This window comes from Pyxicephalus adspersus, chromosome 6 (assembly GCF_032062135.1).
Source record: "Pyxicephalus adspersus chromosome 6, UCB_Pads_2.0, whole genome shotgun sequence".
NCBI classification, from domain to species: domain Eukaryota; kingdom Metazoa; phylum Chordata; class Amphibia; order Anura; family Pyxicephalidae; genus Pyxicephalus; species Pyxicephalus adspersus.
In genome coordinates, this window is record NC_092863.1 from 10758341 (window position 1) to 10774547 (window position 16207).

A 16207-nucleotide genomic window follows, 5' to 3' on the forward strand; every position below is an offset into this window, starting at 1 on the left:
CAAACAAGAAATTATAGTTATCAAGTCAAATTATTTGATGCCATAAAAAATACCAGTTAAACAAATTACACAGTTAAGGTCATACTTACCTAAAAGAGCATCTGAGAAATAAACAAATAAAACAATCAGATGAGAATTGGTATTCGTGGAGCGGGGTGACTGTTGTAATGGTGGAAACAATACTGACACGTACGGCTCGGCAACAGTTGCCTCACATAACTTGACTACACTGACGTCACGCTGCGCCTCCCTTGTTTTTCCGTCTTCAGTATAGTTCGTGACTTTAGTGCAGTACAAAGACGAAAATTGTCATTCAGAATTTAAGGTTTTATTAGAATACTTTTTTTATTTTAATAATAATAAAACATAAACTTTGCAAATAATGTTCACATTTTTCTGCAAACCACCAAACCTTTCTTGTGGACCACTGGTTGGCGACCGCCGCTATAGACCATCTTGATTGGTGTTGCTGGGATGACATAACACCCACAAAGGTGTGCAGGAGTTCATTCATCCCAGCACAGGCAAGGGAGGCTGGGATTGTCAGATTTCCCTGGCATCCAGAGTGGATGCTGCACATGCATAGCTTATCCTTGACACCAGAAACTCGGAGTGATGAGGCAGGTAACACACATTATTGTAGAAGAGACATCGCCTTTCTATTTCTACAATAATGACCTGTCATAGAAACCTAAAAGTGAAACTTTAGTTCCACTTTAATGCTTTAGATTTGTAGGGGGAGCAAGCCATCCTGTGTGGCTTCTGGCAGCTGCTTGGTCCTGGTACTGTAGTGCTAATCCTTAAATATCCAAATGTAATAGCAGGTCTCAGTAAGAGGTATTGAACCATTCACTGCCAACAATGACCATGAATGTTTTCCTGTTTGGTCAATAAATGATGTTGGTAGACTGCTGTACACACTCTAGTTTTTCACCTTTTTTAATTTTACTACCACTGGGCTATTGAGTTTTCATATTTCTATTTTGCAAAGAGCCAATATCTTTCAAATTATGAACCACCAATTGATTTGCCCAATGACCACCATTGGAAGTGGCATTCTTCTCACTGATCTCTGAATAATACTTGTATAGGGGTTCTCAAAGACCTGACAATGATTTTATGGGTTCCTGCTTTTTTAGATGCTCTGTCAGTCCTTATTGCTCTATTTGTCCCCCTCCAGGCACTAAAACAAGGATAAAGGTAGTCATCCTATTGGGGATCCCATTCAGATCAGGTTTAAAACCAGCCTCAGACTGTCTGTGCCCCACCTCCAAACCTGTCCTTAACAATTTTAGTTACACAATAAAAGCTCAACAGACAAAATGCATTTATTAGAAATTATTTTACTTTTTTTCAGCAAAGAACAGAGAAGATGAAAATAGTTTGCAGTCAAAAGGTTATTCTTTTTCTTTCCACATAAATGCTAATAAACACAAAAATAACATATAGCACATAACACATTAATAATGATTACATTTCCCTTGGGGCCAGCCCAAGTTGGCAGTACAAAAATTACATTTTTTTTTTATTTCTAGCTCTGCGGCTTAAAAACATGAACAAAAATATATGCTGTTGGTCAAGCAGAAGATTGGCAAATCTATAGATCACCCAAATAGAATTAAAGGATAATCACCTATAAAGTAATCTAGGTAACATTGCTGATACTTCATAAGATCAGTATTTCACTGGGGCTATTCATCAAAAAAACAAAATGAATGGTTTGGCAACGAGAGAGGAACCTATGACAGCTGTAGTGTTGATTTCTGACTATATATATGTATATAATATTACAAACGCAGAATTATTTATTTGGGGATACAAATACAACATTAGCTCTCCGTGAAAACGCTTCATAAATGTCAAGTACGATTTACCAAAACATTTTAATACATCAGGACAGAAAAATTAGATTTCTTGACCACCTTGACTTTAAGTATAGGAATAATTAGTGTTAAATTAAAATTATGCAGGGATAAAATTACAATAAAAAGATTTGTATTTGCCTACTTATTAAGCTTTACTTGTTGAGAAGTGAGAAAATCCTCATTAAAATGCAGTTTTTTTACACCTAGGTAACAGGTACATTGTAGAAGGGTCGGCCCTACCTATGGGCATTTTATATGAATGCTTCCATTATTCTTTCAGACCAATGGGCAGTTTCATAGCATATCTGTGTTCTTGCATATACAAATGCATATCTAGCTTGTTCTTCCATATCTGATTTCCCAGCAACTGACAGAGCATGAAATAACAGATCTATGTGAATGTTTGCATTCCTTTTAACCATAAGCAATATGTCATTATGCCCATTTAGTTTGGCGAAAGAGAAATCATACAAAGGGCAGTCGGTGTAAGAATTAGCTGACTGACTCTGAAGTTTATTAATGTTAACAAGGGAACACATTTTCCACACCTTAGCTTGCAGACTTTATAATTTAGGAGAGTTCTGGGCTTTAGTGGGGGGTAAGAGGTCTATGGGTATGCAAGCCAACCTCAGAGGAATAATAATTGGCCATGTTAGATACTTTCAGATGAACAGTCTCCTCTTGGGATTAGTTTGTGATGAAGTTTTCTGGCTGCTCTTCCCTCTTTCTAACACATCATCATAAACTCCAATGCTTGAGTGATCCATAAGTCAATGTTTATTTAAATTAAAGGGCCAGCTTCCAATGCTTATGGCCACCTTAACTTAATTGTATTCTTAAAACACCCCACTGTACATTTAGACCTCTTTTCTCAGATGCCAATAGCTGCTTTTTTAAATGGTAGTTCACAGGAAATGGGTTTTTTACATTTGGTTAGCTGCCAGGTTTGCAAGCTCCTCCCTAATTCTCTCAAAAAGACGCTTCCTTGTTTTCTGTAATCAAATTCAATGATTTTGCTGGATCCACAAGCTAAAAAAATGCTGGATTTTCAGTACACAAGTGGCACGGATGAGTCAGCTAACTGCACGTGAGGGTAAACTTGCCTGGCCTGGTTTTTAGTTGCAGCTTTTAGCGCCGGAGACAAAAGGCGGGGAACTGACTCCAGTCACTGCAGTGGCTATTTGTTCTGCAGCTGCTATGGTAACTTTGCTAGCTCTTATGTAAATAAAAGCACATTAAACATTAATAAAGTTATACTAAACAATATTGATTTACCAAGCAAGCAGTTTTTTTTTGTAATGTTCAGATCCTAAAAGCTACCTTTAGAATTGATAACCTGGGACATTAAAGGGTCAGCTCTAAAAAAACTGTTATTTCTCATTTGGTTGGATCATGACATATGAATCACCAACCAGCTGCTTAATAATAATAATAATAATAATAATAATAATATGCTTAATAGTTCCCAGCTCCACCCCCTTTACCTTGTCTTCTACATACATCTTACAATCACCATTGCACTTTTCATATATTGTTCACTGGTTGTAGTGGGAGGTTGATGGGAACTCACTGAAGCTTCTGACAAATGCAAAAAGACAAAGCTTGTTTGCAACTCTTGCAGGTTTCACCTAGGATTTTCAAGTTGGGTGGGAAGAAGCTGTAGGCAGGTGGTGGCCCCTGTAATGTGACCCAACTTTTCAGTAACCACCCAAAAACAGTCCCGTGGTTACTGGAAAAGTGCTTGGTGGTGCGCCAGGCTAAAAAGGACTGGGTAGAACACAGTCTTGACATTAAAAGACAAATGTTAGGTAAACTTGCCAATAAAAATAGGTGAAAAAAGGGCAAGTTGTTCCTCAAAAATTGCCCAAATATCACTGTTATTAACATAGCAATCTGCTAATCCAAGTTGTCGTACAGCTAAAACCAACAAATCAGTAAAAAGTTCTAAGTTAGTCAAGGGGAATCTTTTTAGCGAAAACTTTCTCATAGGTTTGTAAGAACAAACTATAAAGTGGCATATGAAAATGTAAATTTTATCACAATTACATTGGATGAAAAGTTCTACAACCCACCAAAGAAAGAACAGACCAGCTATTCTTCATAGGTGAACTTGCTAACTAGTCGTTTCATCAATCAATATTCTGTAACTGTACACACAACCACATTTTAGCATTCTGAATGTATGTGAAAGTGCAAAATCATGCAAGTGTCACAATTGGCAATATATGATTCTATATTACACAAAGAGCAATTGAACAATGAATTTTTTTTTGTGTAAGACTAAACCTGTAAACAGTTCAAAGTTAACAATATTCAAACAAGAAATCTTGCAGAGGGCAGAACTGCCTAACTATCTCTAATGTGAATGCTGTATTCAAATCTATAGCTCCACATGGGCCAGAAAAAGGAGGCCGCTCCAGGATCTGAAGTCAGTGGTTGCATAATGAAACATCCCTTGCTGCTTTGCAAGGTGTACATTTAAGTTGTCTACTTAAAATGTCACACAGGTTCTCTTTAAAAGCTACTAACAACCTTATATCCAGCAATACAATCTGCCCATTAAAAATGCTTGTGTTCTTCTAAATACTTCAATTCAAATGTCTCATGCCTGCCTGCCAGACTCAAGATGAAGTTGAAAACTCATACATCCTGCATCCATTTTTTTTTCAACCTGATGGTCCTCAGCAATCAAAACACCCCGTCAGTCATTTTCCTAGATCCAATTGCAATATTAGGCAGGCATATGGATCATATAATCAGAACACATGCACAGCCAACCATAGGAGGAAGCTACACAGCCAAAAAGAGAAGCACTGATAGGACATAAATATAAGTAACAAATACAAAAAAATAAAAGTGGTAACATGACATCATATACAGAGAACAAAAATGTATTCTTCCCTTTAGGAGGTAACTGACTGGGTGGAACACACAGGATAAAAAGTGGTACTTGCACTGCTTTTCTATGCAGAACCTAAGCTAAAGTGCACCTGTCACTATTCTACTTGGCCAAATCATGATGGGAACTGCAATAAATACAAAGTAAAAGCCTCCAAGACACAGTTTACTTTAATAAAAGCTTGGCAAGACCCCTTCACCAATGACTTTTGGACCAGTTGGTCATCAGGATAATTTATGCTTCATCCACTTGCATGTACTTAGCTAAGATGCGATATAAGTGTGAGTTGTCTCTTGACAACCAACCATGACATAATTTCACACGCCTCTGCTCTTTTCTGTTTGTCAGTAAGCTGTTTCAGCTGTCCATCAACAGACCATCCAAATGACATCAGAGAAGAATTATAAAAATGAACCCACAGAAAAGGCTTGTGCAGTTAATTTCTTTACAAAAAAACTTGTCAAGGAAAAGTCAAAAAGACTAAAAAGAAATGAAATAATTCTTACCACTAGTGGACTAGTGGGCTTTTACTGAAGTGGTTCTTGTAGTTCCTTGCTATGTCATATCAATCAAGGGTTACAGATAAAAGGAGCAAACTATTTTCAACTATCCTGAATGACAAGCAATGAGCCAACTTCTAAACCCACCTTTCATATGTGCTGTAACAAATGGACTTCTCTAAACCAGTGCAAAGTTCACAGGCCAAACTATTTCAAATGTACTGAATTTTCTAAACATATAGACGTTAAAACCTTTTTGTAGATGTCAAGGTGGTTTGACTACAAGCAACTTCTTTCATTTAATACCACTAAAGCATTTATTAATGATGCCTTTGCTGGGGAAATACCCAATAGTTTTGGGTATTTAAATAGCTCTGAAGTTTGGTGTTTGGCCCAGTGTTGTCTCACCGAAGGAAAAAGAAATGGCTCCTCGGAACTGTGTAAGCTCCAACTGGAATTATTTTGGAGCTCATATAGGACTTCTTCCCACTGTCAGTGGCATCCAAAGTGGCAGGAGAGCAAAGGAACACTAACTAACTATTTGATGCTTGGAGGGCTGACTTTCAAGTCAAGTCAACTTTAGCCCCAAAATGAATTCTGTATAACAGTACTAAATAAAAATGCTGTATACCAAAAGAAGGTCTTTTATCTGGGGATTTAAAATTTGACATCCAAAAAGAATAGGAGTACAAGACAACTCATTGTACTTCTAAGGGAGTAATCCAGAAACTGCTTCAGGAACCTTGAGCTGTTACCATGTACAATGTATCAACCACACAAACAAAAATGTCCTAATACTTCTGGTAGTAAATAAAATCAAAACAAATAATATATATATATATTTGTCAAACAGATGGTTCTGGATTTTCTAAACAAGTTTCTCTAAACTTGTTATGTTATTCTTCATTTAATATATAAGTAGTGTTTAGCTGAATTATTTAACGATCTGTCCTATTCAATATTCTTATTAATGCTTTCAATGGTTTTATCAGTATACACACAATCTAAAACTGTCTTATCATGCTTATGTTGTCTCTTCACAACCGATCAATTTTTCCTTCTAGATCAAGCCAGCTTCCAGTAGGTGTCAACTATTTAGAAAAATGCAGCAATAACTAACCCACTTGTTTTTATAAAATCCCTCATTTTCTATCTTATAATTATGATCAGGCCCATCTGTAAGTATTGGAATGGCTACAGTCCAAGTATTCCATCTGAATGGCCTCCATGTCCTCCTAGAGGACAAGCATGAAAAGATGAATAGAGTATTGGTTTAAGTAGGGAGAACAAGAGATTCATCCAACATGAGTACCAAAAAAAATTCTAAGCTACAGCAAAAAAAAAAAAAATAGACGGACGGCGTCTAAATATTTTCCCTTTCTGTGGAAAGCTTACAGCAGAGGAAGCGTACACACTGTGTGCATAGTGGTAACTAGACTGGTGGAGGCACCATTCCCAAACAGTCCCGTATTCCATATGGTCAGCAGCATCGCTGCTCCGTCTCTGAGGAATGCCTTCGAAGCTTAAATCCCTTTCCGGAAGTGGCGCTGGTGTTGGCTGATGGGATTCTTTTACCTGAAACAAAGCGGAAGAGTTAAAGAAACTTTACCACCTTGCTCCCGACTAACCCAACATCGATCAATTGTAGCCACATTCTTCCCATTGCCCATTTGGAATTGGTGCAAAATTGCCAATGTTTCCAAGTATAGAGGAGCATGTGCCCTACTTTCATAATGCAGCGCTCAAGTCCCTGGCCTTTGTGACCAGTCGCCAGGTCCAAACACAGTCATGCGAGAACGTGGATGCCATACAATTCAACATTAACCAACAACTGAAATGCAGTGGTAGGAGTGCTGTGTAAATGGGTCAAGTAGGCTTTAATGCATAGCTATGAACATAAATGGACCAGGTGGGATTTAATGTGTAGCCATGAACATAACGGATTGGACTTTAATGAACATAAATGGGTGAGGTGAGCTTTAGTGCAAAGCCATGAAAGTAAATGGATCGGGTGGGCAATAATGCCAAGCCATGAATATAAATGGGTCAGGTGGGCTTTATTAGGACTTGGTTCCTTTATCCATACGCTCTCTTTACAGACAACCTGCCTTGTAAATAAAGCTGACTTGGCTGTTAAAGATGCAGCCTGTATACTTACTAATTTCTAAGAATAGCTCGTTAATGTTGATGGCGTTCTTGGCACTTGTCTCCACAAACACAGCATTAATGGAATCAGCATAATCTTTAGCATCTTTTTCCAGAACTTCCCTGAAAGGAAAGTGAATACAGTTAACAAAGCTGAAGGTTTCTTACAATATCAGATGAGAAGTTGTGGTTTATGGAACTCTGAACAGCAGTTTGCATGTAATGGCAATATCATTATTTTCAAGGTTAGCTATGCAGCTTCCTAGGACACCTCCCTTCTAAATGGACTAAGAATGTGTATGGTCCAATCAGCAGACTGGAGCTGCAATAGAAAATACCATTATCATCTTCCTGATTATCTGCTGTGATGGGGAAGTGAATTGCTAAAACTCTAAACACAATTACTAAGTATTTAGCAAAGCCATATATGTCTGTCAACTGTAAATTTAGCAAAAACACAGAATCAGCGTGGATAGAGAATAAAAAGGAATTTTAATTTCCCTGTACAGATTCTCTTTGGATTGGGAAAGGGTATTAGAGAAATACCCAAAACTGTAGCCCCGCACATCTTTCCTTACTTCTCACTTTTTCTCAGTAAACCCCCATCAACCAGGACACTTTTAGGGTAAACCTTCTATACAAATCACCTGTCCAGTGTTTTCTACATGCACACACAGATAAAAGATTTCATACAGGGGTAGAGAAAGTCTCATGTAGGATAGCAATATTTGTACTGAGGGTAACCAGATGTACCTGACATCATTCAAGTCACATTTGTTTCCAGCTATTGCCACCACGATGTTGGGGGGCCCATGCTGACGAAGCTCCTTTACCCAATTCTTTAATGTTGAAAATGTTTCCTGAAAGAGACAGAGTGATTTGAGGGAGGTCAAATCTGTTTTCACAGAAAGCCATGTAGAACTGAAACCAGACAGTGACACCACATCGAGCCTACAAACAAACTGTAAAAAGGTAAAAGGAATCTCTCACTATGGGGAGGGATGTACAAGGATGGTTCAACTACCCTAAAGTGACCCTTTGCTTGTTTCAGGTTTCTTTTCTGGCCCCTTTTCCTGCTGAACATATTTAATGTGCTTTCCTTCATTGATTTATTGCGAACAAAGAGGAATATTGGGAGCATGTGACTAAATCCTCTTTCTCCCAGGTAACAGAACTTGTTTTTATTGATTGACATCTCAGGCACCCAGCACTGTTAAATGGGGCTAGCGAGACGAGATCCTGTATATTTTAATATCCAACAGTATTCTTTTTGGCTCCCTGTGGATAAAATAGAGCAGCAGGGAAATGAAAGGAAAGTTCACTTTAAGGCATTTCTTGACACTGGTTCCTAAATAAACATGCACAAATAATCTGTATTTGTACACTGCATATAATTATAAAGTAGCAGGAGAGAATGATTGCATACTGGATTCTCTGGCACTGCCCTCCTCCTGTATCTGAACTGTAAAAGAGACAAATCCCTGCCCAGATTTATGTTTTCCTCACCTCCTTTGTGATATCATATGCTATGATTGCGGCCGTCGATCCTCTGTAATACATAGGAGCCAAGGCACGGAACTAGAAGGAAAGAAGACAGACCACTTTATATGTTATGAGAAAAAAATGGAACTATAAGTCCACTATCAATGGGTATAAGATGAACCGATTGATAGATCTTTGAAAATTCCATAAAGGTTTGACAGTAAATTCTGTAAAAAAGATAAAAAAGCATTTCCTTGTTTAAAGACGCTTAAATACACACTACAGTGATATGATTTTGCAAAACGCTGCATAATATGTTGGTGCTATTTAAATACTGGCTATTAATAATAATACAGTACACAATGCACACATCATAGTATCATAGCTTACCCGCTCTTGTCCAGCTGTGTCCCATATAAGAAACTTATGGAGTTCATTCTGGTACTGTACAGTCTTGGTCATAAAGGAAGCCCTGAAACAATACATAGGAAATTATAGGAGCTGGCATGGCAATCTGAGGGTCAGAGGTCACTTGGAATCTGACAATGTTTATCCTGTCAATTACCTAACCTGTCTAAGTGTAAGGAGGTCAGGCAGCTTACAGGCAGATAGAAATGCTTCAGTAAAAAGCATGCAGTTATAATATTTATAGATATAAGCATAGTGTGTGGAAGAATTAGAATCTCTATCAGGTTTGTATTTTTTGTTCGGAATAGTCATCTTCTTTAATTCCTCTGGAATTCCCCATTTGTGAGCTGTATTTATTCTCACATGGGAAATCCTAAATATACCATAACCTTCCTTTCACTTCTTGCTGTATCTCTGAAACAGGAAGTAAAGAGAAATAGATTGTAAGCTGTTCGTGGCAGGGTCCTTTCCTCCTGTTTCACTGTCTGTATTAGGCTGTCATTTACAACCCCTTTTTAATGTACAGCGCTGTGTAATATGTTGGCGCTATACAAATCCTGTTTATTAATAATAATAATAATAATATTATTATTAATAATCAGAACATAGAAAGCAATACAAAACCCAACAAGAATGTTACTAATCAATACGCTTTCCAAAATTAAATCAATCCTAGATAGCAATAATATTCAAAGCTAAACTATGGGGTTACTTCCAGTCTTGTACAGAGTCCTCTCATACAGTGATTTCACGCTGTGAACTTGTTATGATGTGTAGGTAAGCCTCATCACATCAGATACAGCCCACCATATTTCCTGGACTGCCAGCATCATCCTTTCCCTTCCTCCCTAACATCAACATCTCTGGCTTTGCCTTTTTATACATTGGATTACAGTTCTTTCAATCATGATGAATAATGTAATGTGGACATTACTATCCGTATTTGTTTTCAGGAAGTTATGTGCAGCATCATATCAGTCCTTTCCACCAGTCATGACCTGCCTGCATTGCATAGAAAGCACAAACCCCACTACAAAAATGCCACAGTCTAAAATAGGACCCTTACCCAATTGTTGGATTGATATTCGGATCAAAACTATCTTCTACGAACCGCCAGACAATACTAGATTTTCCGACACCAGTGTCCTGCAGAAAAAAAGAGTAAAAATAGTGAGGGAAGTTTTTTGTAAGAGCTCCAACCATAAAAATTCCACAGACAAGGGAAGGTAAAGTTAGAGCTGGTCATTAACCCATATTTAAATATAACATACACCGTATTCACCCTGGGCATACCATACATCACTTTCCAGTGACCACCTGGCTGTATTTGGATGGTTACTTAAAAGTTGGGTCACAATACAGGGGCTGCCACCCGCCTAGAATTTCTTATTACTACTTTCTTTTCTTTTAGTCTGATATATTTCAATTATCAACACATCTAGAATAGATAATTCACTACATTTTAGTATTTGGATCTGGAATTTTTAGCTTTCTGACGAGTAATTGAGCACAATGACTGTGCTTTGTTGATCCTCTTATTATACTCTATCAGACAGTGTATGATTGGTAAGGACACATTCTCTGCAGTCTCTGATGGCACAAAACACCCACAATGCTCCTAGAAGGTATGAGTATGTTTGATCACATGATCTAGACTTTCTGGGCTGGGAGTATAGGAATATTATATAATAAAATGGGTGGAATGATGGATTAGAATTTAGCCCTCTGGCCTTTGAAGCACTAAATCCCAGATTTGAGTCTCGGCCAGGATAATATCTGCATTAAGCTTGTGTGTTCTTCCCCTTTTTTTGTGCAAGTTTTCTCTGGGTACTCTAATTTCCTCCCACATTGCAAAAACATGCAGTTAGGTGAATTGGCTTCCCCAAATTGACCTTGGACTACATTAATGACATATGACTATGGTAGGGGCTGCCCCTCTGAGGAGCAGTTAGTGACATTATTATTATTAATATTATTAAACAGGATTTATATAGCGCCAACATATTACGCAGCGCTGTACATTAAATAGGGATTGCAAATGACAGACTAATACAGACAGTGATACAGGAGGAGAGGACCCTGCCCCGAAGAGCTTACAATCTAGTAGGTGGGGGAATTCCACACACAATAGGATGGGCGATATGTAGTGGTGGGAAGTAATGAGGGTTTAGCAGACAGAAGAAGATGGGTAGGCAAGTTTGAAAAAATGAGTTTTGAGCGCTCTTTTAAATGAGCAGAAAGTAGGAGCAAGCCGAATAGGGCGAGGAAGACCATTCCAGAGAGTTGGAGCAGCTCTAGAGAAGTCCATGACTATGGACTTGCGTAATATGTTAGCGCTATAAAAAAAACACAAAATAATAACAATTTATGGCAAGAAGGAGCTTTTAAACTTTACTGGTCATTTATTAGTAGATGGGTGAAACCAGGAACTGTATTGCAGAGATCGCTGAATGAACTCCTAAGTGAAATCTATGTATAAGAATTCACCCAAAATGATAAAAAAGAACAAATACAAAATTGAAAAAAAAAAAACAGTAACAACAGCTTTAACTAAATGTACCAATGAGGAAAAAGTTCCTGGTCAATTAAACAGACGGACTAGAGTTCTGCATTGCTGTAGATAACAAATATCTCCTTACCACATATTTTCACCCTAGCATACTCCCTAGGAATGCAGTTGAAGGGAATATTTGCTCTGCACTTGATAAAATGTAAATCAGCATTGTAGTGCACTCATGGCTACAACACGTCCCTGTCATGATATTGCATGAAAGAGGGTCAAGAGGCAATACACACAAACAAACCACCGCCATCTGATTCACGGGAACATTCACAGTTATATTTAGATTGAAGAAGGATAATGTTCATTTTAACAAGTGCTGCCTAGGCAAAAAGCTGTAAAGAGCAGCTCCAGGTAACAAGTAGCTAGAAAACAAATTGATTTGTGGACTGATCATGGTAGCCGGGAAACCTTTGAGAATTTTTACTTCCTTTATCTCGTTACATGCAGCTAGGTTCTCCAGGCTATTTTATTATATGTGGACAGGATCACATCTTGACATTGTACAGTCCAAATCTGGCTTCAAAGACAACTAACAGCACGCCGTGGTCAGATATGAGAATCCCTGGGCTGCTTATTCACGGGGCTTAATACCCAGTGTTCCCTGAATATCAGTTTACAGGCAACAGTGATTCTGGGCAGATCCATGTTTCCGTGTATTATACAAGTTCTGGACTGGTAAGACTTGTCAGGTTTATAAATAATAATTGTAACAATCATTAAAGAGCCCTGCCACATTGACAACCTTAATAGAGCCACCTCCCTACTGATACTCACCTCCAACGTGCACCTTCAGATCCTAATGTTATGTAAGATCCATAACACAGGGTTAAATACCTTGTCTTCCCCCCAACATTAAAATTGTTGAGCTTGTTAAATGGCCAATCAGGATCTCATGAGTGAGCATAGAAGGTGACATGGGTTCTTTAGACAAAACTGCCCCTACTTCAAGCAGTATAGTGGTATTAGTGGACGTTTAATCTACTAAAGGAATCTTCATTACTGGTCTTTCCAAGAAGAACAAGAATGGTGGGTTATAGTCAGTCAACTGATGACCACCTAAGCATTCAGGCTACAATGTAGGTGTCTATGAGAAGAGTTTCCATCTCTATCCAATGCTCCATTTTCCAGTTTTCCTAACCCTAAACACTAGTTTTATATCCATCAGCCATCTGTAGTACATTCAAACCACAAACATTGATCGTTAGGCTGGGTTATTCCACAGCCCTAGAAGATTACACAGTTCTGTATGGAATTGTACTGCGTCCTTAGGCAGTGAACACATTCACCTCTATATTACCTCTATTTATCTACATACACACAATAGGAATAAAAAGCTGCAGATCCAGTCAATGCTTTCATCGAAACCTCTGCTGAAATCAGCCCGTAAATGAAGCCACCTTCTCCAAAGTCTATCTACCTGTATGATAGTCTTCAAGGACAACATAAAAAAGCAAAAAAGACTCCAGCATAAAAAAATGAAGTGTTTTAGATCACAGCACTTTTCTTTCTATACATTGATGTATTCACTTGCAATGTGTCTTGCTGGAAATTCTAACAACTTCAGGAGATCCAAATTCCTGGTATGACCTCTTTCTGCAAGCAAGCATACCCTAATCTGAGCGTGCTGTGCTGACCCAGCTCTTCTACCGCTCTGTAATTAACCTTTTATATAGTTGTCAGGAGAGAAGAGAAATACTATAGAAAAGTGTTTCTCAAAGTTTTTACCCCAGATGAACCCTTGAAATTATTTACAGGTCTTAAGGAACACCTAGAAAAAGTAATATGCGGAGGTCATTGGGTATAATATATTGGTAGCTTTTGAGTGAACAAAGTGGTGGTTTATAATTCCATCTTTATAGACATCGTGACTATGGCTCTGACTAATGGTGTTGGACCCGAAACTAGGCAGGCACTGCCCAAACAACATCAGCTCAAGAAACCCCTTGCAACCTCTGGAGGAACCCTAGACTTCCAAGTAACCCTGCCTGGGAATGGCTCCTATAGTTTCACCCGAGGGGGCTGCAGACATCTCATCCATGGTGGCACCAAGTTGCAGTCTCGGAGCCTTTATATGTCTACACATGGGAGACTTTTCCAGATAAATACCATACAGTACATATAAAACAATAAATGCTCATATAATCTAATGAGAACATTACTGATGTCAGTGGTCTGGAGAAGTGTTTATCAACCAAGTTTCCTCCAGAGATTGCTGGGGGTCTGTAAGAGTGCCATACTTGCCAATAACCAGCATATACTTTGTGATGTGGATATAGTTATTATAGAAGGGGTTCCCTGAAGACCTGAAAGTTATTTTAAGGGCCCCCCCCCCTCTATGTTATAAAGGTCAATAAACACTGCTCTAGTGATAGGATCTCTTTAAAGGTCAACTTTGTTAACGGGACTAAGCCTAAACATTACCAAAAGGCAATCAGGCAGGTTGTTTATTGCAGGAAGGGGATATTTCTTCAATAAATAAACTTTACAGTCCTGTTGTAATTTGTTTTTATCTAAACGCCCCTCGCTCAATCACCCGCACCTTGGCCCGGGTCTCTTTTAGCTTAGGGATCTTCGGCCGTCCTGATTGGCCACTTAGTGGCGTTTATTCTTTTCTATGTGAGGACTGATGTATGCCCAGCTCGGTGTACATTACAGAGAATTTAAAAAGAGAAGAACAACAAAAGAAAGAGGTTCTGGCTCCAAGGTTATTTGATGCAAATATTGATTATGTATTGATACAGAATAGGTTTCATACATGTCACATATAGCATTAATATGTCCAGTCTAGTTCTCTCAGCATTGGACTGAAATATATCCACTCTGGATATAAAGTTCTAGCTATTTAGAATAAATAACCGCATAAGTCAAATCTAATCCCAACGCATTTCGCCTCAATGGGCTTCCTCAGGGGAGTGTTATCTTTAGGGACTGTACAGCGCAGAACTTATAGGAAAAGCAGAAGTCATGAACCGTTTCTTACCGTGTGTACATTACAGAGAAGACTGCAAACACACAGGTGAATGTTTTATTGCGGAATGGACACCACGCGTCTCTTATACAATACAGAACCTGGCTGCAATATTTTACTACTTTAGTTACGTCCTAACCCTCCCCCACCAGTGGTAGCTACCTGGTAGAATGCCTGGATCTTATTGCCCCCATTCATTCCTATGGTCTGTGCATGGCCGGATTGATGGGAAGTTCCTGGATCTCTGTCCTTATTTACAAAGCAGTGAATCAGTGTTCCCTCAAACATTCCCTGGGGGGAATCAATTACTGCCATTGAAACACATGGACCAGGAAGATTTGTAGAACTCTTTAGAGAACTGGAATGATTTTGAGAGCATGAGAGCCAGGCAACAAACATTTCCAGAAGGAAAGCAATGCCAATTATTTCCTGATATTTCCATCACTCCTCTCATTATTATATCTTCTTATCACTAGACTCTGCAATCCACATTTCTATATAATATTAGCTGCAATGGTGGCAGTGGTTGCCTAGCAACCTGGGGTACACGTTGCCATGGCACCGTGGATCAGGAGAGAGAGAGCTGGATTTTGGTTGCCATGGGCAACGCAGGCTCTTTCCTTTTTCCCGAGCTGTGTTAGTAAATAAAGTCACCATTACAGAGATGGAGTATTGTCGTGTTATAGACTGGTACAGATCTGTGTTTATCTTGATATTGTGCAAACACAGGAGCCGGCTGTGATGTCATAGCTATTACATAAAGAGATATATAAGATAAACCTGCCCAGCTATGGGGCCCGTGCAGGACACACACCGCGCAGCACTCACCCCCAGCAGGCACACCTTCAGCTCTCTCAGGGCCATGGCAGATCACACAAGCCCACAACCAGCAGCGGATCTCCGGCCTGCAGCACCTCTACCTTCCCGGGGCCCTGAAGAGTCTAGACACGCCCACATCAAAAGGACCGCCCACTTATCATTCCTACTGGCTCCAATCTTCCAGAACACGCCTACTTACCACGCCCTTAGACACAGCCCGCCCAATTGCATGCTTTCCTATCCTACATTTACCCCGCCCTCTTATTTTGCCCGCACAAGGACCGCCCACTTATCATTCCTACTGGCTCCAATCTTCCAGAACACGCCTTCTTACCACGCCCTTAGACACAGCCCGCCCAATAGCATGCTTTCCTATCCTACATTTACCCCGCCCCTTAATCTCCCCGCACAGGGACCGCCCACATATTATTCTTACTGGCTCCCATTTTCCCCACGCCCTTCCCTTACTCAGACACACTTCGTCAGCTCTTGTCCAATAGCATGCTGTCCTATCTTCCATTTACTCCGCCCACTAAGATCGCTCACTTAGCGGTTCGC

At 39.2% G+C, this 16207-nt stretch overlaps 1 protein-coding gene across 1 annotated transcript; it reads right to left on the bottom strand.

Moving 5' to 3' along the window:
- Positions 1 to 1323: 1323 nt before the first annotated feature.
- RAB22A (RAB22A, member RAS oncogene family) lies at positions 1324 to 15797 on the bottom strand. Its single transcript, XM_072414506.1, has 7 exons — positions 15659 to 15797; positions 10366 to 10445; positions 9282 to 9363; positions 8916 to 8987; positions 8163 to 8269; positions 7423 to 7532; positions 1324 to 6839 (listed from the first exon to the last, which is right to left on the bottom strand). Exons 1-7 carry the CDS (start codon positions 15692 to 15694, stop codon positions 6745 to 6747), a joined length of 582 nt encoding a protein of 193 aa, XP_072270607.1. The 5' UTR covers positions 15695 to 15797; the 3' UTR covers positions 1324 to 6744.
- Positions 15798 to 16207: the final 410 nt, after the last annotated feature.